The following is a 22661-nucleotide window of genomic DNA, read 5'->3' as shown; positions in this document are numbered from 1 at the left end:
TTTGTTTAATGTATGTAGATGCTCCATTGTTTGGGGCATAAATATTAATGATTGTTATGTCTTTTAGATGTATAATTCCCATAAACAACATTGAATGTAGTTCTTGGTCCCTTCTGATTAACTTTGGCTTGAATTGCTCTTTATATGATGAGGATAGAAACCCCTGCATGTTTATGAGATTCATGTGAATGATACTTTTTTTCTCCATCCTTTTACCTTTAGTCTGTGGAAGTCTTTTCCTATAAAGTGAGTTTTTTGGGAACACCATGTGTTGACTTTTGTTTTTTAATCCAATCTGCCAGTCTATGTCTTTTTTTTTTTTTTTTAATGGTGCTGGGAATTGATAGCAGGGCCTTGTGCATGGAAGGCAAGCACTCTACCAACTGGGTTATATCCCCAGCCCACCAGTCTATGTCTTTTGATTAATGAATTTAGGCCATTTATATTCAATGTCATTATTAAGAAATGATTTTTATTCCATGTCATTTTGATTTACTTCTTGTTTTTAATTTGAGTTAGTTTCTCCTTTGATTGTCTATTATATTATAGTTCTTCCTTTGCTGGTTTTCACTTTTATTTTTCATTTCTTCTTGTCAAATATTTATTGAGAATGATTTGTAGTACATGCTTTCTAGTTGTGCATTCTTTCCACCTTGATTTATCATGGAAGGTTTTTATTTCATTGTAAATTTTAAAGCTTAATTTTTCTGGGTATAGTATTCTTGGTCAGCATTAATTTTCTTTCAGAGATTGGGATATATTATTCCCAGATCTCCTAGCTTTGAGGATTTGTGTTAAGAAACCAGATGAGATCTGGATTGGTTTCCCTCTAAATGTAACCTGTCATTTTTCTCTAGTAGCTTTTAAAATTCTATCCTTATTCTATGTTAGGCATTTTCATAATAATGTGCCTTGGTGTAGGTCTGTTGTAATTTTGTATATTTGGGGTCCTGTAAACTTCCTGTATTTAGTTTTTCATTTCATTCTTTTGTTTTGGAAATTTGCTTATATTATTTCTTGAAAAGATTGTGCATTCCTTTGGTTTGTATCTCTGAGCCTTCATCTATTCTGATAAATCTTAAATTTCGTCTTTTCAGGTTATCCTATATTTCTTGGATGTCTTTTCAAGGTCTCTCTTTTTTTTATAATTCTTAAAAATTTATTTCACAACAATTCAGTATTCCGAAACTTCATTACAGTACTTTGGAGCCCAACTGTTGTTTTATTGAAAAACAGTGATTAGCTTAGAAATAGTTTCTCCATAGCTGTGTCTCCCTATCTTTTTCATGGTGAACAGAGGAATATAAGGAAATCTGCAGGGAGCCAAATAGCCACAGCATGAAATACCTACCTTTAAAATCAATTCCAGTACTATAAAATTACAAATCCCTGTTAATATTTAAAAAAAATATGGGATATTTGTTCAACCTCTTTTCTCCATGATAAATTATATTTTCAAAATTATATATTTTGTCTTCTTTGCTTGAAACTCTGTATTCCAAGTGGTCTATTCTCTTGGTGATACTTTTCATTGAATTTTTAATTTGGTTTATTGATTCCTTCATTTCCAGGATTTCTGCTTGATTTTTTCCAGAATCTCTATTCTTTATTAGAATGACCTTTCCCCTCCTGTATTTTCTCTGTGATTTCACTTCTTATATCATCCTTTACCTTGCAGATCAGTTGAACTATGTACATTCTAAACTCCTTCTCTGATATTTCTTACACTGTGGTGTCGATGGATTTTGTTATTGAAGTATCTTGGTTTGTTTGGGTGATTTTTTTCCCCTTGCTTTTTTATGTTCTGTGTCTACCAATCTAACAGGGGTCTTGGTCAGTAGAATTTTTACCCTGTGTCCTTGAAGGTTTCCAGAACCTGGCCATTTAGGGGAAAATAAATAATAAAAACAACCAATACGAATAATATACAGCATTAAACCAAATAGTTCCTGTTATAACATCTACAATGTTAATTGTCACAATAAACAAAATCTAATGATTACTGTGGTTATATTAAATTTATAGATAGTTTCTCAGGAATGATGGACTTTAAAAACTGCAATTAATATTTAAAGTAACCACATTTTTCCTTAGTATTTCCAAAATGTCATGTCTTTGTAGAGCTATATATAAAGGATGATGGAGGCTCTTTGTATCAGCTTACAAAATTTAAAGATGAGTTCACTCTTAACATGCTAAAGGTAAGTCTGAATTTTTTTTTTTCAAATCATAGGGAAGCAGTTATCAAATGCATACATTTGGGCTTGAACAGGCCCACTGTTGGGGTGGTGTTTGCCTTTGGGAAATCAGGTATCTTTTCTTGCATAAGGATAGGTGGGGGCTAGGACAGTATGTACTCCCCAAGAGAAAAGTATATGCCCAGAGGTTTCAGGCTTTGCTGTGCAACCTAATTAAGATGATACAGAAAATCTGATTTATTGTTTGATGGGATGTGAGTATTCCATGCCCTGTTTCTCATTTCCTCATCGTAATGATGACAATAGTAGCAGAAGCAGAAGCTACCATTTATTCAATGCTTACTATATAACAGGCATTTTGCATGGTTATTTAATTTTCACAACTCCATGTTATAGGTCTTAATTTTTTAACTATTCTGTGATGAATCATGAGAAAACTAAGACTTAGTTTATGAAATTCACTAATGTTATGCAAATAATCAAATACAGATCTGAGAGTAGGGCCTATAGTTTTTTTTGTCCTATGTTCTTAATCATGTTAGTAAATTGCCCTTGTATTATATATGTATTACCCTAGTATTGTTATATATTATTATATATGATATTTACTGTTTGGTACAAACAAGATTTTAGAGACCTGTTGCTTAAAAAATTGATTTTTAAAAAAATTTTCTGCCATGTCTGAGTGATATTTAACTATTGATTATCTACTGTAAAATCTCATTATCATCACATTATCACAGTTGAAGTTGGAATACAATTTGTCTTGTTTGTTACATTGTATGTCTGGTAAATTTTTGTATATTCCCCAAATCAGTACTTTTGGCACTTTTTAAAATTATCTGTGAACATACCTAGAGCATAGAAAAATTAGAGTTGCCCAGCTGAATTGAACAGGGTGATTCTCTGACTTCTCTTTTCAGTTCTCATACTATCCATAAATGTCCTTTTCTACACTTTAGACTTCACTAGTTGGACATCCCTGATCTGAAAATCCAAAATCTGAAATGCTCCAATAAATAAAATATTTCTTGTGTCATGTCAGTGCTCAAAAAGTTTTGGACTTCAGAGTATTTTAGATTTCAGATTTTTGCATTAGGTATGCTTAATTGAATCATGTTTTTCATGTTTTGGGGGGAGGATTGATAATTTTACTATTTAAAATATCCTTCAAGCATAATGTTGAAGTGCTGTCTAATGTTTCTAAGTGCAAGAAAGCTATGCAGTGCCTTACAGAGAAAATACGTGTGTCAACTAGACCTGAGTTATAGTGATATTTGTTGTAAGTCCCTGGTTAATGAATCAACTATATGTATATATTAAATGTGTCCTTAACTATAAATACACATTTAAACAACGTAAGATATTGAGCCATTGATGAAAGGGTTATGCCCAGAGGCTTCTAGGAGTTCATTTCTCTATTTTCCCTGAGAGCAATAGTTTAGTTTTTATTAAACAGTGTTTATGGAAAACTTTTCAGAACTTTCTAGAATCATTGTTAATAATGAGCATTGGCTATCCATACAGTAAAAGATAGCTATTGTCCTTCCTCTTGCTCTTACTTTTTTATTTTCTGTTGTCTTTTTCCTTTTTATTGAGTTCTCTTATCTGATGATTACGTACAGATTTCCGTTTAGTTTTCCATTCATTGTTGCTTTTCACACATAAAATATTTGGTAAGAATGAGACATTATTTCTGAACATGTGATTGTGTGGTGTTTATTCTTTAGACTGTTTTACTGATGGAAGCTGAAGAGAGGCTAAACTTCCTTGTGTCCGAGGTGGAGCATCCAGGCCACAAGGACCTGTCTCATTGTTGTGCTGCTGAGTTGGAGATTGTGGTGGAAGCCCGTCTACATCTGGCAGCAATTGCCCTGCAGAGACACCGGGCAGCATACAGGTGAGTCAGTCTCCTCATACATAGAAAAGGCACACATTTGAAAAGCTGTTTCCTCCTCTAGAAAACCAGGATGCCGCGTAGGCATTTCTGCTGCATAACAAAACTGATGGTGGTCTTAAGGAAGGGCACATGGTTGAGTTGAGAATTGAAGAAGATGATCTTTTCATGGAATACCATCTTGTTTGAAAAAACAATGGACAGACTGTGCTTATTCAGACTTGGGTATTTGGCAGACATTTTCTTAAGAATGAGCAAAATGAGCAGAACTTATAGTGTTTGTTGCCCATGGTAACATTTGAAATTTATAGGAAAATGAGAATTTTGGACAATTTGTGTTTGCCATTATGAAGTTTATAGTTTACCAGTGTTTATTTCTCTGATAAGATTAGTGGTAACATTAACAAAACTAATTTTTAATTGTGTATTGAAATATTTCTACATTTGTGTGTCTCCATAATTCAGGGAGCTAATATTTTCCAAAGGACCAGTACACAATGATACAAAATCCCAGTTAACAAGATAGACCAATATATTTTAATGTAATGTAGGAAAAGTTCATTGATATACGGTATTAGATTCTATATAGCAACAAATTTTTACAAAACTGTCATTTGACACATTTTGGTATAGTATCAAAGGGAAATATTGACAGTTATTTGAAGGTGCTTCCATTCTCAGTCCATTTCTAACAACTATTTACATTAGGCCTACTCTTCTTTATATACTTAAAACAGCATGTCACTGACCAGTTGTATAATGGGATATAAATGTAGATTGTCTCTTGTTCATCTAAACATTAAAGAGAACACTAATTTTTGGGGGGGAAAAATAGTTGCTTTGCATTACAATTTATTACTTACGTTAATATGCAAAAGGCTCATTATTTTTATTTGAAAGTGAATTAAATATTAAAGAAGTTAAAAATTTGTCAGTTTAATATCTGATATAGTGAATGTTCATGGCACTCTTTGGGGGTTCTTAGTAATTGTTAGGGGTTTAAAGGGATGCTGAGATAAAGCTTGAGGCAAGCTGGTTTACAGTATTATCACATTTACAGCAATCTTTAAGGGTACAATGGTAGTTTATTGATGGCAAAATAGGTGTTAGGTATTATAGAATAAAATAATAACAATTTTCCCCACTGATGTTTGGAGGAAGAAGGTAGATTTAATATATGATTTTCTACAAAATTATCTCAGAGCAACAGAAGCCCTAGTAAGTATTTTTTGTCATTTACCTTTATTCTTCCTGAAGCTCTCTGTGTATAATTCGCCCCTTTAGTTTGGAAGGTCTGAGTTTTTGCTGTTGTTGTTGTTGGTGGTGGGGGTTTGGGGAATAATAAGGAAATGAGAAACTAAAAGTTACAAAATATCCACAGAAAGGATTGTCATAATAGAACTTTAATTTGAAAACCTCATAGATGTATGCAAATAATATGCTAGTATATCAGAATAACTCCTCTTTTAAATATATGAACCTGGCCCTTGGGACAAAACCTGCAAAAACTTGGATGTTATTGCCTTTTTAGAGCAGAGTTGCCATTTGGGGGAAGCCTACTGTCAAGATGAATGAGTTTTTCTTGCGTGAACTTTACCCCCCACAAGCTTCTGTTTGGGCACTGCTGAGAGTCTTGGACAGTCCCTTTTCCAAATGATGGTTAGCTTGACATTTCCTGATACTTCTAATAAAATTATGTGTCAAGGAAATAGAAAGGCACATTCCCTGGGGTGACAGGTAGAGTGAGCTGCATGGATTTTATGAGAACAAACTGACCGTTTTTGTCATGAATGTTAATAAGAAATATATGAGATCAAAGTTATTCACACCGTATTTCTACTTCTCTCACTTTCAAAATCCTTTTTTTTTATTACTAAGTATTTCTTCCTATTTTTTTGTATTTAATTTATTGTCTGAATGGAAAATCACTTGACCCTTGCAGTTTTGTCAGAATGAAATTTCCTCCCTTTGGGATTTTAGATTGTTGGTAGGGGACAGTCCTTCTGTACTTTCTGTCTAGCAGGAGAGGAGAAAGCAAAATATTTCCAAACCAAGCAACTGCTGTAGTTTGAATGTTTATCCCCCAGAATTTATGTTTGGAAACTTCATCCCCAAAGGTATATGTTAACAGTATTTGGAGGTAGGGCCTTTTGGAACTATTTGGGATTAGATGGAGCCCTAATGAGGGCGTTAACGCTTTAATGAAAATAGAGAGACCAGAGAGAGCAAGCTTGCTCTTTCTCACCATGTGATGACCACTGCTGTTACAATGCAGCAAGAAGGTTCTCATCGGATGACGGAGCCATGCCCTTGGGCTTCCCAGCCTCCAGAACTATGCGCTAATAATACCTGTACTCTTTGTAAGTTACCCAGTCTTGGGTATTCTATTATAAAAACAGAAAACAGACTAAGGTAACAACTAAATCGTACCAAATAGATTGCAACCGACTGGTAAACCCTATATTTTATTCAAGTTTTTGGGTTAGCAAGATGATAAATCTTATTCCTCATTTGTCTTGAAATCAGAATTTGGGTTTCAGAATCAGAAGAATGGAATAGGCACAATTTGCTTCTTCCAGAGGCTGCTAGTAGCCACGATGTGCTAGCCTGTGAAGCTACCCAGTACAGGTGCTTTAGAAATACGTGTAGCCTTAGCAGAGTAAGAGGAGAGGCAACTTCTTATCTGTATATGCACAGAATCTGAGTTATATTGGTTGTTGTTTTCTTGCTTGTTTAGTTTTATTTTAAATAAAAGGATACCTTTTAAATAAAATGATACCATCACAATACCTTAGAGAATATTCTACAAATATTGCAAGCCATTTTAATGATTTAGCAAAATCCTGGGAGTTTAAAATTTGATAGTTCCTAGATGGCTCAGTTATGCTGGTTAACAGCTTACAAAGAAAAATCAGTTTAATCTCCTCCCTCCACCCCTGGCCTGATGATCATGGTAGCACCCACCATGTGCAAGTCCGTTTGTCCAGTGCTCCTATTTGCTGAGCACGCTCTGTTCTCAGTAGACTGTCAGCTCCACAGGGACAGGGAATTGCATCTGTATTATTTATTGCTGTATTCACTGTCCCTAGATTTCTATCCTGTGTCCCTGGCACAGGAAGAAATATATTAAAAATATTTAATATTTTTAATATTAAAATATTTAATACATATTTTTAGCAAATGAAAAATAATGAAATGATTTAATCCTTACAGTCATTGGATTTAAAGGGTCTGCATTTCTGTTGTCATCATTCCTGTTTTGTAGATAAAAGGGTTGATAATGGGAGTTCCCAGCATCACATAGCTAATACATGGCAAAGGTAGATTTGTCTGCATGTTCAGTGTCAAGGTCTTAAAAAGTTGGTTTATCCAAGAGGAATTTTTAGTTAGGTTTTTTTTGTTAGAAGCAGAAAAATGTAATGAAACAATTGAATCTCTAGAAGGATATATATCCTTTCTAAAGCTAGAACTGACTATAAGGTGTCAACTGATTTGATTTGTAACATATTTTAATTTTTATAAATTTGACAAAAAGTTTACAACTGTAGTACATAGCAAAACAAAACTGTACCTGTAGTAAATATTACAAATAGTTCATATCATTTTTATATATAGTTGGTGATAGATTGATAAAAAAAACACTGTTGATAAATGATCAAATACTATAAATCCTTCATCCAAAAGAGAAATTATAACTAGTATATAAACACATGGAAGGATATTCATTCTCTTACAAAGTAAAGATAAAACAATAAACAAATCTTTAAAGTACAGATTTCCATCTAAAGATACTACTAGGAAAATATTTCCTGATAGTTTCTTCTTTCATATTCCATTGTAAAACATGAGGATCCATGAAGACAGAAGGGTTCACTATGCAAAATCCTGGGTTGGTGCCCTGAGACTGTATAGGGACTTAAAGAAGTACTGCAGCCAATGAAAGAGATACATCTCATGATTAAGAGCTCAGGAATTTGTTCTGTAAAAATGACTAGTGATGGGCATTGCAAATGGATTTGTGCTCAGTCTAGATGCTAAGTGCAAGGGTCAAAACTGATTGCCTCCAAAGCTGAGAGAATATAAAGGTGATAATAATGATCTAGGGGTAAGATATCAGATTATAGTAACTATACAGATATGGAAGAAATAGGTAATGAAATACTACTAAATTATTCACTTTACACTTTGAAGATCAAAATACATTTTGAGGTACTGAGAATCAGGATATCAGCATGCTTTTTTGGAGGGACTGAATTTACCTCATAACACCTGTTAAATGTGACTGTCTGCTAAAAATCCAAATTGGAGATACCAAATAGGGAATCATGAATATTTTGTCCATTTGGATTTTTACCCAATTTTTTTAAAATCAAACAATCCATTAATTCAAATGAATAAATGTAAAAAATACATGATACAAGCTAGGCTGACAGGCACTAGAGGCAAGGAAGGAAATGAAACCCATATGACATGCCTCTAGAAAGGCAGGTCCTCCCCAGGCTGATGGGGCTGACACTCCTCATTCATCAGAACAGGCATCAGAAGAGTTTGCTTCACTCTTCAGTGTGACTCTGGGATGTGAACTTGATTTGCCTTTCTCTGGGATGGGTAGAGTCTCAAGATAGAACAATGTGGAAAGACAGAGAGATCTGGGCAGAGCCGCAGAGATAGAAGAGGGATGGCAGCAAAATATGAATAGAGGAGAAAGTCTCTGCTCCTCTTTAGTCCCCTGTGATAAGAAGTCACCTCTTGCTGGTAAAAGAGAAGAGGTAAAGAGCATGGAGGAAGAGACAGCTTGACTCTGCTGACCTTGAGGTTCACGATGCCGTGGTCAACTCCGGGTAAAGCACCCTGCCCCCAGCTGGTGTGCTGCGTCTTCCAGTTACTGTTCTTGTAGGGGAGGCGGGCACAGGCCTGACGACACACACCCAAGCCCCCATTAACAGAGTCCCTGTGGGGATTTGCCCAATTTTTTTCTGTTACAAATAATACTGCAATGAGCTTCTTCAACCATACATGTTGTTCTGTATTTTGAGTTTTGTTTTGGAATAGATTTTTAAAAGAAGGCAGCTTAATATGTAAGATATTTTGAAAAAAAATGTGATGTGAATTATAAGTTTATACAGGGGAGGAGGATGCAATGGTTTATGTATGTATGGAGCAATAGGAAGTAAAAATCCCTCTCTCTTGGCATCTGTTAGTTTAGTACATTTAATTTCTGGCACTGCTAAACATTGATCAAGCAACACTTTAGTTTAAGAGTTTCCAACTATATAGAATTGAGTAAATCTGGAGAACCACATTCTAATGCATATAAAATATATTTGTTCATTTTAAAAAATGTCAATAAATTTTGTTTTAGATCTTAAAAGCATACATTCATACATTCTTCTATTTACTCATTTTTACTTTAAAAACTGTTTGTAGTATGAATATGTAACAACAAATTTCACCATTATGTACAAGTGCAGTGCACCAATAAGAAATGTGAGGACAAAAACCTATTTTTAGACAGGCATGGTGGTGCATGCCTATGATTCCAGTGGCTTGGAAGGCTGAGGCAGGAGGATCATGAGGTCAAAGCCAGCCTCAGCAGCAGTGAAGCACTAAACAATTCAGTGAGACCCTGTCTCTAAATAAAATACAATATTTTGGCTGGGAATGTGGCTCAGTGTTTGAGTGCCCCTGAGTTCAGTCCCCAGTAACTCCCTACCAAAAAAACAAAACCAAACCAAAAAACCCAGGCACTGTATTAGATGACAAGTTTCTAAAGGAAATAAAACAAATTAGCTATAGAGATATGTCCAGAGGATTAAATCGTGTGATAAAAACACCACATAAAGGAAACCAAGGTGCTAACAGGGCATGTAGAAGGAATATCTGATCCCCTTTTGAGGGTGGGTGGGGGTGTGGGAAGGGTTTTTTTGTGTGTGTGAAACTAAGCTTAAGAAATAACATAAAAATGCTACAATTATTTTAATAACATTTAAAATATATTCTGTGTTTTAGTGCTGCAATAGTATATTCCACACTTAAACTTCTGCAAGATTCAAAACTTTTTAAAAAGAATGTAATGAAAGATGATGCAGAGAAGCCCCTTTCTCCAGGAACTTCTGTATGTATGAATATTATACTTCTCCTTATAATACTTATTGCATAATGACTATTGGCATGCTAGGAGATTGTCTAATTATTTGGGTGAAGCAAAGGGAGTAAAGTACAAAAAGAACACTGAATTCAGAATAAAAATACCTGAGTTTAAGTCCCATTTATTGTACTTATTCACAGGAACACCTTGAGAAAATCTCTTAAAATTTGAGAATTTTTGTAGTTTTATTTGCGAACTGATGGAATTGGATATAATAGTCTCTAAAGTTCTATCAAGATGGATCGTTGTAATGTTTAGATATGATCTTACTACACATAAAGTTGTCTTACGAGACTTATTCTCTATTCTGCTTTTGAGTTTATTATCTGGGCATGACCAGTAAAATACCTGTACTTTTTCTTCCTTTGGATTCCTCATAGCATCCTCCATATTTTAGATTTCCAATGTATTTGAGAACTGGGCACAAATTCTGTGATTAGGCTTTGATAAGAGCATATAATTTAACAATATAGGGTTGATTAGGATTAAAATATTAAGATTCATTACATGGAATTCTTGCACATTATTTCAAGAATTACTAATAAAATAGCTAATATCCAGCATCATTACAAATTAGCAAAGCTAATTATACTAAATAAAGACTCATTTCTAGCTATATTAAAAGTACTAACCATATTAAAAAGCAATCTAATTCTAAAAATTGTCTTAGAACAATGGTTATCAACTGGAGGTGATTTTACATTCCAGGGGAGAGTTGGCAATGCATGGAGACATTTTGGTTGTCACAACTAGAGGGGGGGTGGTGCTATGGGCATCAGTTGGGTAGAGGCCAGACATGCTGCTTAAATATCCTATAATGTACAGGAGAGCCCCCTGCCACCCTAGCAATTATCTGGCTTCAAATATCAAAGCATCAAGATTGAAAAACCTTGATTAAGTTGAAGGAGAATTGGCTTTTCATTAGGAACATGAAATAAAAGCACTTAAAGATTAAGTTTTATTGATGAACATTGTTTTCTGTATTTCTCTTCTAAATACTAGATTCCTTGAATACTTGGCCCATTCTAATCACCATCCTGCCTGCGTGGCCTCTGTTCACCGCTTACTCTTGTTCTCAAGAATAACTCACCTTTCTTTTCCTGTACATCCCACCTGTCTGTTCACATTCTAGCCCCCTTCAAGTCCCATTAGCAGCTTCTGGATAGTAGGTAGTGCCAATTGGTTGGACAGGATCCCTGGCAGGAAATTCTAGAACAAAGGGCTGGGGGGTTAAATTTCCCTGATAGTCTATGATTGACTTCCCCCAAAACAAGCTTCCTCTGCGCTTCCTTCCCAATAGCTATGGGCACCTATCACCTCTTTTAAAGTATAATAACACAGATGGTAAATCAGTTATAATACATTCTTGGAATGAGAGCCACACAAAGCAATGTAACACAGGCAGTTAAGACTGGATTTGAAACCCAGGAAAACACCCAGTGAGTTGAGTCCTACCAGCATTGAGTCCCACCTATGTTAAGCAAGTTAGTTAACCTTTCTAGCTCTCCGTTCTCCCAACTGTAAAACAGAAATAATAATAACCCCTCTTTGGCTATTAGAAAAATTAAATGAGATATTGTGTATAAAGCATGTAGCACAATGCCTGACACATAATAAGTGCTCAATAAATATTAGGGAATGTTATTTATTATTTTTCAGCCCTTAAAATGGTGTTTAAAAAACTTTTGATGACATAGAAACTACTGACAATATAATTTTTATATTTTATAGATATACAAAATAATTTCTAAATTTAAAAACTGAATACTATGAAATGATATTGGATGCTTAGCTTACATTTGGCCTTAGGTTAGAACTTCATCATTATGAAATGAGAAGATAACCATTATTTTAATATTGTTTAGACCTCAGAAAATAAAGATGATGAGTTTTTGGACCCTGTTTCCCTGAATGCTCGAGAATATTTCAACATTCATCTGTGGTTGAGGTGCCGCTTAGCACTGGTGACTGCTTTTGTCTCACAAATTCGCGGCATTGGAATTGTGAAAGGTACTAATGTACTATTTTCTTAATCAATGTTTCCACAAAATGTAATTTTGTACAGATGAAGGAGCAGTAATATTGGGATATCTTTTGCTATAACATTCACTTTTTTTTTTTTTTGTACCAGTGATTGAACCCAGGGTCACTTAACCACTGAACCACATCCCTAGTACTTTTTATTTTGAGTAAGCATCTTGCTAAATTTTGCTGAGGGCCTCGCTAAATTGTGGAGCCTGGCCTGGTACTTTTGATCCTCCTGCCTCAGCCTCCGGAGTTGCTGGGATTAAAGGCATGTGCCACCTTGCCGAAATATAGCATTCACATTTTCTAACTTTCTAGCTTGATCTCTTTCCAGAATTTAAAAATCTGGTATTAAATAAAAATAATATTTTCCAACATTATAGCATATATATTACCACAGTGCAAAACAGCAGGGAGATTTGTCATCTTGGAAAGTAGCTAAGCACAGGGGTGAGGAGCACCAGTCTTGGAACCATCAAATTTGGGTTCAGATGCTGGATCTACCACTTCCTCATCAAGTCTTTCTCGGCCAACTCTTTCAGTCTTTGTATGCCTGAGTGTCCTACTCTGTAAAATGAAGATAATTATACCCACTTAATACGAGTGTCAGAATTAAATGGGCTAAACTTAATCTTAGATAATATAGCCTGGCACATATAAATGGTAGTACTTGCAGTGAGTAGTAATTATCTATTTGTATACCTCTCTATTCACTCATGATTCTCTCCCAAGTTTAAGTTATTTCATGTAATATTATTGTTACTTCATAGCACTGGAATATCCTAAAGTACTTTGCCCCAAATTACAACAATTTTTTTTCCTGCATTTCCTGTAAAGTCTGTTTTCCATCTTAATATCCTCTTGTTCTTTGACCTTATGCAATATTACTGTGATGGCATTGCAGATGTTATACATATATGCTTTCTTATTTTCTCACTGCATTTTAAATAGCCACACTTATTTATCTTAGAGAACGATTTGACAGATTGTTTGAGCCTCATCCGTGAATTATACGTGGAAGCAAAAAGTGCAGAGGACTTAGAACTACAGGCTGAATTCTTGATGCAAGCTGTAATCCTTGGCCTGCAAGAAAAGCATTTAAAGGCAGATATTATCACAGACCTTCAGGTAAGAAGAAAACCTTGTTCATATTTATATTTAGGAAGGATTCCAGTTAGAATAAAAGGAGAGAATTTTAAATTCCATTAGGTACTGAATGCATACCAAGGAACAGGGCCAGTTCTGTTTCGGTGAATTAGAAAAGGTACTAGCAAATGGAATATTTTTATTTTAATAGGATATAATACATTTGCTTGAAGGAAAAGAATTTCTTTCTCCTCGATCTTCGTTAACTCTGGCGAAAAGCCTTGTTCTACTGGATGACTTAACAAAAGCTGAGAAATTCAAGGAATCTCCCTATTCAAAACCAGACAAGTTACAATTTTTGACCCAGGCTCACAACATTATTATTGAACAGGTGAGAATGTTTTTGTGTCCCACAAGATGTAGAAATTTACCTTTTGTCTTTTTTTCTTATTACAAACTACATTAACTAATTGTTCGTTATAATATTTCTTTCATAGATGCTAACTTTTGGGGAAACAATTGAGTTGCATTTATCAAGCACTGAATATAAAAATCTATTACAACCTTTGAAAAATATCTATCTTCCTCATGTTATGTTACTGGCCAAAATAAAAATGAGAATTGGTAAGAACATTTAAACATATATTGTACATGTTTAAATCTGAATGTTTGTGAGTATTGTGTGTAACAGATATAACATTTCAAGTTATTTTCAGTCAAGCTATCATATGAGTGCATTTAAAAGGAGTAGTAGTATTTATGAACACTCTGACTTCATTTATTTAACAGTTTTGATCATTTACCACATGTCAGACTCAGTGATGTATTTAATCTTTATATATGATTAGAGTATGAAGGTGATTACAATAATTACAACATGCCTAACTACTTGTTTTGGACTACTGCGTTTTATCTAGTTAATCAATCATTTGGAATGAAATTATACCAACGTAGTATACTTTAGAATTACTGTGTATTTCAGAATATTTATTTTGAAAAATCATACAAACACAAAATACAAAACATATTTCTTCAATAACACTATTTTTGTCCACTAAATTACACCTGCTTTCTTTACATTTGTGACAAATTGGTAAAGAACATTTAGGGCAGGAATATGTAAAAATGCATTATGTCTTTTAGGTTATGATGGATGCTTTTAAGTAGCTCTATCTTTAAAAATGCTTAACAAATGTCAATGAACTAAGAAAACAGCTTTAATAAATATATTAAAGAAGGTGATATTCCTCTTCTCTGAGCTCAAATAACTTGTTTGTAAAATTTTAGGAAATAAACTTATGCCTTATAAATGTGGGAATTGTCAAACGTCTTCTTATTTTTATTAAACAAGGTGTCTTGAAGGCACAGCATCTATGTCTCTTCATAATACATTAGCTGGCACCTCAGATAGTGGATTTGCTGATAACAGTATTCTAAATGCCAGGTGGGTGGTATGGTTTCCAGTTATCTGCATGCTGAGCCCTTTGAAGACACTCCACTCGGTGTGGTCATAGCTGCCACCTCCTTCTGCCTCACTCCTGTGCCAGGGGAGCAGCTTCCCTCTTCTCAAAGCACAGCCTCTTGACTTTGCTCAGCTCCCCAGCTCCTCTATCCTTCCTGGAGTCCTGCTCCAGCATTTTTAACCCTCTCTCACGTCTTCCACTGTCCTTACTCACTGTGTCCTTTTCTCACACTATAGATTTGTAAATATGTTCTATTCTTAAATTAATTTAAAAAAGAAAACAACAACAAGTACAGTAACAGTAACAAATCTACCCTAAGTCTCTCTCTCCCTCCAACAGCCACTGCCAGCTGGACTCCTCAAGAATGGATTCTGTTTCCTCCTTCCCCTTTCCTCACCTCCCAATCGCTCTTTATCTCACTCCATTCTCCATCCAGACCATAAAACCCACACTTGATGAGGCCACAAAGCGTTAAATCAGTCATAACTCCAAGGTGTGATTTTCTGACCTTGCCCCTATGGACCCGAGCAGCATTTGATACTGCATGCTGGCATGGCTCACAACTTCCTGGAACCGCTTTCCTAACCATTAGGCACTGCCTTGGGCCAGTTTTTCTCCTCCCTCTCTGATCTCTTCATTACCTTTGTAAGTTCTATTTACATAGTTTCTCCCTTTAAATAAACACTTTCCACTTATTTTTGTTTAAAGGACTCCTTATGATGTGGTCCTGGGCTACCTGTTCACCTCTTTAACACTCTAGTCTCACCGCACCACTCCAGGCGTATGCTTGCTTTAAGAAAGTTTTATACCAATGAACCTTTCATTGGCTGGTGTGATTATAGATAATGTTTATTTTCTTCTTTTTGCTTAACTCTCCTCTTTAAATCTTCCACAATGAACACACACAACTTTTGTGACAGAAAAAAAGGGTCCAGGAAGTATTCCTAATAAAATCAAGCCCTTAGCATCTAGCACCATTTTTCACACATAGTAGAATATTAGAGCCTTTTCAAATACTTAAAGAAAATAAATGAGTGAACAGTGATGCAAAAAGAAGGTTAACAGAAACAAAAGCACAGGTAGAGAGTGCAGAGCAAGCTGGCTAGATGAGGGTTTGGAATCTGGAGGGCTTAGCTTGGATTTTCCCATTACTTCTTAGTTGTCTGATCTTACAACTTATTTAAGCTCTTGGACACCAGTGTCTTATCTGTGAAGTGGGAACAGGGCCATTTACCCTACATATTTGAAGTAAATGAGATAAAGTATTAAACAGTACCTGGCATAGAGCAGTCATGCGGTAAAAGATATTACTATTGTTATTATTCTTTACGTTTTAATTTATCTTTTCTACTTACTTGACTGCAGTTTCCTTATCTATCAGTTTGATCAAGTGGTTTTCATCATTTTCTTTCTTTCTATTATTACTTTAGACCTCTTTTGTACTTTTCTTTTCTCAGTCCTCAGACTCAAGCCTGTGGGTCCCTTCTATCTTACCCAGCTCTGGCTGCCTCCTCCCTCTGGGCACTCTGACCTGCTTCCCTCCAGGCCCATCCCCAACTGGATGAGATCTTTGGGTGAATGCTATGTCCCTCCTTTAATCTCACCGTCTAGAGAAGATCGCTCGAATTTTTTCTCCTTCTTTCCTACTCTCTCCAACTGAGATGATTTAGTGCCTTTTGATGCCAATAATTTTATTTTTTTCCCTTTGAATTCTTTCTTTTTAATAATAATATCCATGTTAGTCATCCTACCATTGGGCAAGTGCTGCTGCTTTTCCCTTCCACCTCGTCTTCGTTCATCTTCTCTTCCAGCCTGTGTCCTGCTTCATGGACTGTTCATTGAATCTTTCTATTCTCTATTGCTTTCCCCCGATGGGATAGCCAGCTGCTATACTCTCTGAATTATGGTTCTCGGCAAAGGCTCTTCTGTGCTCTGACAGGTGAATGATGTGCTGTCTCAGCTCGATGTCAGAATCTTGGGGTATGGCCTTTTCTCCAGGATTTGATAGATGTTATTCCACCATTTCTAGCTTCAAATGTTGCAAATGAGAACTGCAATGTCAGTCTAATTTTTCTTTTCGTTTGGTAAGAAATTTGTTCTTTCTGTCAAAAAACTTGTAAGATTTTCCGTTTCTTGTAGTTCTGGAAATTTACCAGCACATGTCTGAGTATATGGATCTTCCTTCTCTGCCCTAGAGCACAGTGAGCCTTTTGAATCTGCAGGAAAGTCTCTTTCAAGCTCTGGGAAATTTTCTTCTTGCTTAATCACTGCATAGGCATGTTCTCTGTTCAAAGTTTCTTCTGCAGCTACTATTGAGAGCTGGAGCCAGCCTGCTTAGGTAAAAATCTCCAGCATGTGATTTCTTCTCCTTAGTCTTCTTATTTTTAAAATGGGGATGTCTTGGACAATTAAAGCTGTTATAACAAAATACCCTAGACTAGGAAATTTATAAATATGAGAAATTTATTGCTCACCATTCTGGAGGCTAGAAATCTAAGATTAAGAGTTGGTAGCTGATGAGGGCTTTCTCTGCTTTATAAATGGTGCCTTTTATTGGTCCTTACATTGTAAAAGGGGCAAACAGCCTTCCTGAAGCCCCTTTCTATAAGGGCATTAATTCCATTCATGAGGGTTCCACTTTTACAACTTAACTACCTGCTAACGCCCTGACTTCTTAATATCATCATTGTGGGAATTAGGTTTCAACGTATGAATGGGGAACACAAACATTCAGATCATAGCAGGGAACAATAATGGCCCTGTCACACAAGTGACTAAATAAGAAAGAGGTCTACCCCAGTACCTAGATCATAGTAGGCACTACTGAGTGTTGAATATTAATATTTGTATGTCGAGTTTAGATCTGTCTTCCAAGTCTATCATCTTGCAGAATTTCTGTTTATTTATAACATCATGATATAAGCATCATGATTATTTAAGATTATTTTCCCATAAATTAACTTGAGTTTTCTTATGAGATGAAAAAGTGGATTACTTGTTGTAAGTAGCAAATAAAAGTCACTTAAATTTCTATATGATCTTCTGTATCATTAACTGAGATTTCATCAATGACTGTCTTTTCAAAATCATCTGATACCTTTATATCTCTACATATGCTGTATTTTTTTCTTGCTTTAACTTGTCATCCTATTTGCAATCAATTTTATTTCACTGATTGAATCTTTCTATTCTCTGATGCTTTTCTGGTGGTTATATTTGTTCTTCCTCTTGCTGGCTGCTGGTTATCTTTTTTGCTTGGATGTCTTACTTTGTCTACTTAATTGTGGTTCAGGTCCAGCTAGTGGATTAACTTCAGCAGGGGTAATGCTGCAGATCACCATCAAAATAGCTAGTTCTGCCTCTACCAGCCTCCAGAGTGTAATTCCCTCCTGAGGCACCGGGAGGGTGCTCAGGAGTGGGGAGCACTTAGGTCACTGTCAGGTCCCTCACAGTTCCGGGGAAAGCCAAGAAGGCAGCCATTCAGAGCTGGCCTTCTCTGGATCTCTCAGACATTGTCTCAAGCTCTCTCCAGGATGCTGTCTCTGATTTGTGACCCAAACTGTCCTGCCTCTGTTTCACAGCATTTGTCTAGTCCAGAATGCACAAAATTGGGCACCAACTCTGCCTATTCTCGCCCATCGCCTTCTAGGACCCATCTGCTTCCTGCACCAGCAGCTGCTTGGTCAGGAGAGGTCAATGGATTGTTGGTTTAGATAGTGAAAGGGAGGCCAGTAAGGGCACACTCACGCAATCATCTGTTCAGAACCTTCCCACTCTCTCCCTTTCATGATTAATATTGATCATTATTATGACGATTATCAGATACGAATTTAATTATCTAACATAAATTACTTAATTTTGTTAAAAGTCTTCATTTATGAAGCTAGCTTGATTTAGTTGGTCTCTCAAATTCCTTCCAGTTCAAAGATCCAATGAGAGCTATTTTTATGCCTTTCTAATCTGCAAATTTGTTATATTATCAGGAAATTTGATTTCCACATGAGCTTGAAGTACAGATTGTGTAAAATCAAATGTATTCTCTACTTTTCTGACTTACTAATCTTGAAGATGTGTCACCACTCAGTGACAATACTGTTGCTGCTTTTTAGATTCATTTGAAGCTGAACAGCTTGCTTTCTGGTATATTATATTAAATACAGACTTTAAAAACAAAACCAAAAGCAGACTTTCTGTCAAAACAATGTTAGTTTCACAACTTCTTTTTCACAGAGTTGATGTTTACTGGAAAAAGGAACGCTTCAATATTATGAGGCACAAAATAATCTCAGACTTGCTTTCTTGACAGTTATTCTTTATAATATAGATTGCATCACAAGAATAGAGCCACTTCAAGTTTTTTTTTCTTTATGAAAATAGAAGATAACATTTTGAGTTTGTTTTTAGAAAACAAGAATAAGCATCATGATTATTTAAGATTATTTTCCCATTAATTACCTTAACTTGAGCTTTCTTTGAGATGAAAAAGTGGATTACTTGTTGTAAGTAGCAAATAAAAGTCACTTAAATTTCATTGTTTCAATCCACCACCATTTTCTGAGGATCACTTATGTGCAAGAATAATGCTGGGGAGTGGTGATGTAATTGGGAACCAGTTGCCATCTCTGCCTTCAAAGAGCCTATTATTTAGCTGGTGAGGAGAGAGAAAATCAATAATTTCTAAATAACTAAATAATAGGCTCTTTGAAGGCAGAGATGGCAACTGGTTCTCTAGAAGAGAATGAAGTATCATTGTATATCAATACTCTGCACCATCCTGCCTGGTCCAGAGTAAGGGCTTAGTAACTTCTCTTTGGGGGATGTAAGGAAAAAGGAATTTTTCTTCCATCTTGCCATCCATATAGCATATTCCTTGAACTAAAAATTTACAAAAAGTACTATTCTTTTTTTGAAAAAGAACTTTTTGCCTTCTTGGAATCGAAAACATTTCCAAACCCAACAGGACTGCAGGTATTTTCTAGTTCTGTTACCTCACTGTTTCTGAGAAAGACACTTAAGACCCAGAGGCATGGAGGTTCAAAGCCTCAAATGACATGGTAGCTCCAGTGACTGGCCAGGACCCAGCACTTCAGCTGGAATCAAGCATCTGTACTGTGCATCCTATGCTGCCCTTCTGTTTATGCTCCTTTCTTGTATTTATTCAACTATTCTTCAAAGTAGTACCCCCACCCCGTTTTCTTCTACTCTTTTCCCCAGCCACTTTCTACTCTAAAATTACCAAAAGCAGGGTGCTCATCAGTCATCAGCCTGGACAACTTTCCCCAGTAAGCCAGGGCTCCCTAACCTGCCACCACAGAACCTTGTATTTTCCTTGCCACACACAATTATGGCTCTGCTCTTTACTAGCCATGTGACTGTGGGTGAATTACTTAAACATTTTTGAACCACTGCTGTGCCCTCTGTTAAGTTAGCATGATGATGGTCCCCACTCAGAGCTGCAAGCATCATAGAGATAATACAGGCTAAGTACATGAGATGGTACCTGGCATGTGGAAAGCAGTTAATTAACCTTAATCTATTATTCATTTTGATCATTTTTATCTAGTGCTTAAAAATACAGAAAATATTTGCTGCATTAATGTCTGTCTGATTTTGAGGCCACATAGATTAAAAAAAAATGTGTGTTCCTTCCACCAATCCTTTATTACGTTAAGTGATGATGGTCCCATATAAGTGTAGCAGGGACACTTGTCCAAAATGGATTTGCTATCTAGTTGGGATGACAATGCATACATACATACATACATACATACATGGCATAGCATAGCAAGCAACCACTGTAGTACTTAATAGAAAACCACTATCTAGCAATGTATGCAAATTTTGATGGGAGCAACATAAAACTCCCAGATGTTTCTCTAATAATGATCTCATCTCAGAAATATAAAAGTTGTTTTGTAGAGCATCATGAAATTTTAGAACTAAAAGAGACTTGAGATATCATCTCTGATTTTAAAAACAAGATAATAAGTTGGGGAAAAACAATAATAAGTTGGAAATTTACAAAAGATATAATTATGGCCATTCATTGAAATATTGGGTATTCTTTTTCCTTAAACTATATCTTGGATCCTAAAAACCATGAAGACCACCAGAGTTGTTAACAAATACCATTACTGTGAGAGAAGAATGGTATCGTGGAGGCTTGCTATGAACACTGTGTATTTTATTGTTTTGCCCCCACCCACTTGTTTTCCTTTTAGGACATACATTAGCCAAACAGGTATATAACAGTAATAAAATGAAGGACTCCTCAAAGTGGTTACCTGCTCTTCATCTTTTTGATGTTGCACTGAGGCTCTGTAAGATAACGGCTATGGAGGAATATGAGGTAGAAGCTGAAATCCTCTTTCAGAAAGGTAAGACATACTTGGGGTCAGAACTATATAAAGTTTGTAAAATATTTTTCTTAACAACAGCATTCTTGACTATAAACATTACATTTTTTTTTTACCAAGGCCTTGGTAATGTCAAAAGCAACTTGACACCCCTGCCAAACTCAGTTTTAGATAAAAGGGCACTACTTGTTTGTTTATTTCTAGAAAGAAAGAATTTCTGTTTGGTTTCTTGTATAATTTTAATTGACCCTCCTTATACAGTTTCATGTTTGACTATGAAATATCAGTATCAACTATGTGGCTATAGATAATATTACTTAAATGATTCTTGAAAAATATTTTTCCTATATTATTTCATTACCCAGCTAAACATTTTTATTAATTTCCATAAGTAAGGGAATTGAAATTAAATAGCTATCACATACCTATACTTACAACTTATTTATATACAATATCAATTTATGTAAAATGCATATAATTTTATTGTGGCCTCTTAAGGAGAAAACAAAGGGTGATGGTTGCTATAATTTACTGAGCATCTACTAGATGCCAACCATCTAGTAGTATTGTCAGTGTTTCACATCTTATATTGCTAATTCTTACAACCTCTACGAGTTAGGCATGTCTAATCCTGGTTGACAAATGAGGAAAACGAGGTATACTCTGGTTAAGTAAATTTCCCAAAGTTAGCAGCTACTAAATGATAGTGCCCAGATGTGAACTCAGTGCTGGCCAGCTCTGTGCCTTTTCCACATGAAAAGTGTGAATCTTGCCAATAGGGACTACAAGATCTCCCTGTCCTGCCCTCTTTGCTACAGAGGTGCTCACTTAGGGCCTACATTTGAATGATGGGGATCACCATGAGGGCAGTGGGGGTGGGTACTAGAATCATAGAGGATTTTCAAGCATTTGACTTTTTAGGATTTTTTTTCCATTAAGCTTGTGATTACTTGAAAAAATTAAATTTATTTTTGATTGGCAAAAATATTATATATATTTTGGGGGTGTTTTGATATATATACACATGATGGAATGATTAAATCAACTCATTTACATATTCATCACCTCATATACTTATTTTTTTGTTGTTGTGATAGCATTTAAAGATTTGCTTTCTTCAATTTTCATATATATGATACAGTCTTATTAATTATGGTCACCATGCACAATGTCCCAGGTTCACCTGTATGGTTGCATATGACAGAATTTCCTTCTTGTCTGATGGTGAATAGCATTCAATTGTGTATATACACCACACTTTCTCTACCCCTTCATCCATTCAGTGAGGACTCAGGTTTATCCCATGTGTTGGCTGTTGTGCATAATGCTACCGTGAATCAGAATGCAGCTTTTTACTTCTGTTTTCTGTGATATTTTTGAAATAGGGAAAAGGGGAAAGCAGAGAGAGAATGGAAACATGAGATATAGGAGAAGTGAGAAAACTAAGCAAGGAAACAGAAAAATAACACGGTAAGGCCAGTCGTGTTG

At 35.5% G+C, this 22661-nt stretch overlaps 1 protein-coding gene across 4 annotated transcripts in view; it reads left to right on the top strand.

Annotated features, from left to right (window-relative positions):
* The window catches only part of Cfap54 (cilia and flagella associated protein 54), a 295409-nt gene that overhangs the window by 186967 nt on the left and 85781 nt on the right, over positions 1–22661 (top strand). For all 4 annotated transcript variants that reach the window (XR_009224446.1, XM_046419397.2, XM_046419399.2 and 1 more), the window contains 8 exons: positions 2122–2201; positions 3929–4098; positions 10105–10210; positions 12109–12253; positions 13239–13396; positions 13566–13745; positions 13852–13978; positions 21039–21194. Coding sequence is in view for 3 of the 4 variants with exons in the window: in XM_046419397.2 (XP_046275353.2) it covers positions 2122–2201; positions 3929–4098; positions 10105–10210; positions 12109–12253; positions 13239–13396; positions 13566–13745; positions 13852–13978; positions 21039–21194 (1122 nt within the window). In the remaining variant the exon portion in view is untranslated. The remainder of the gene's footprint in view (positions 1–2121; positions 2202–3928; positions 4099–10104; positions 10211–12108; positions 12254–13238; positions 13397–13565; positions 13746–13851; positions 13979–21038; positions 21195–22661) is intronic.

The sequence above is a fragment of the Marmota monax genome, unplaced genomic scaffold, assembly GCF_021218885.2.
Source record: "Marmota monax isolate L192 unplaced genomic scaffold, Marmota_monax_Labrador192_F-V1.1 WCK01_AAM20220418_F8-fsc00036, whole genome shotgun sequence".
Lineage (NCBI taxonomy): Eukaryota > Metazoa > Chordata > Mammalia > Rodentia > Sciuridae > Marmota > Marmota monax.
Note: the sequence above shows the minus strand (reverse complement) of the source record. Positions and strands in the feature narration are given on the sequence as shown.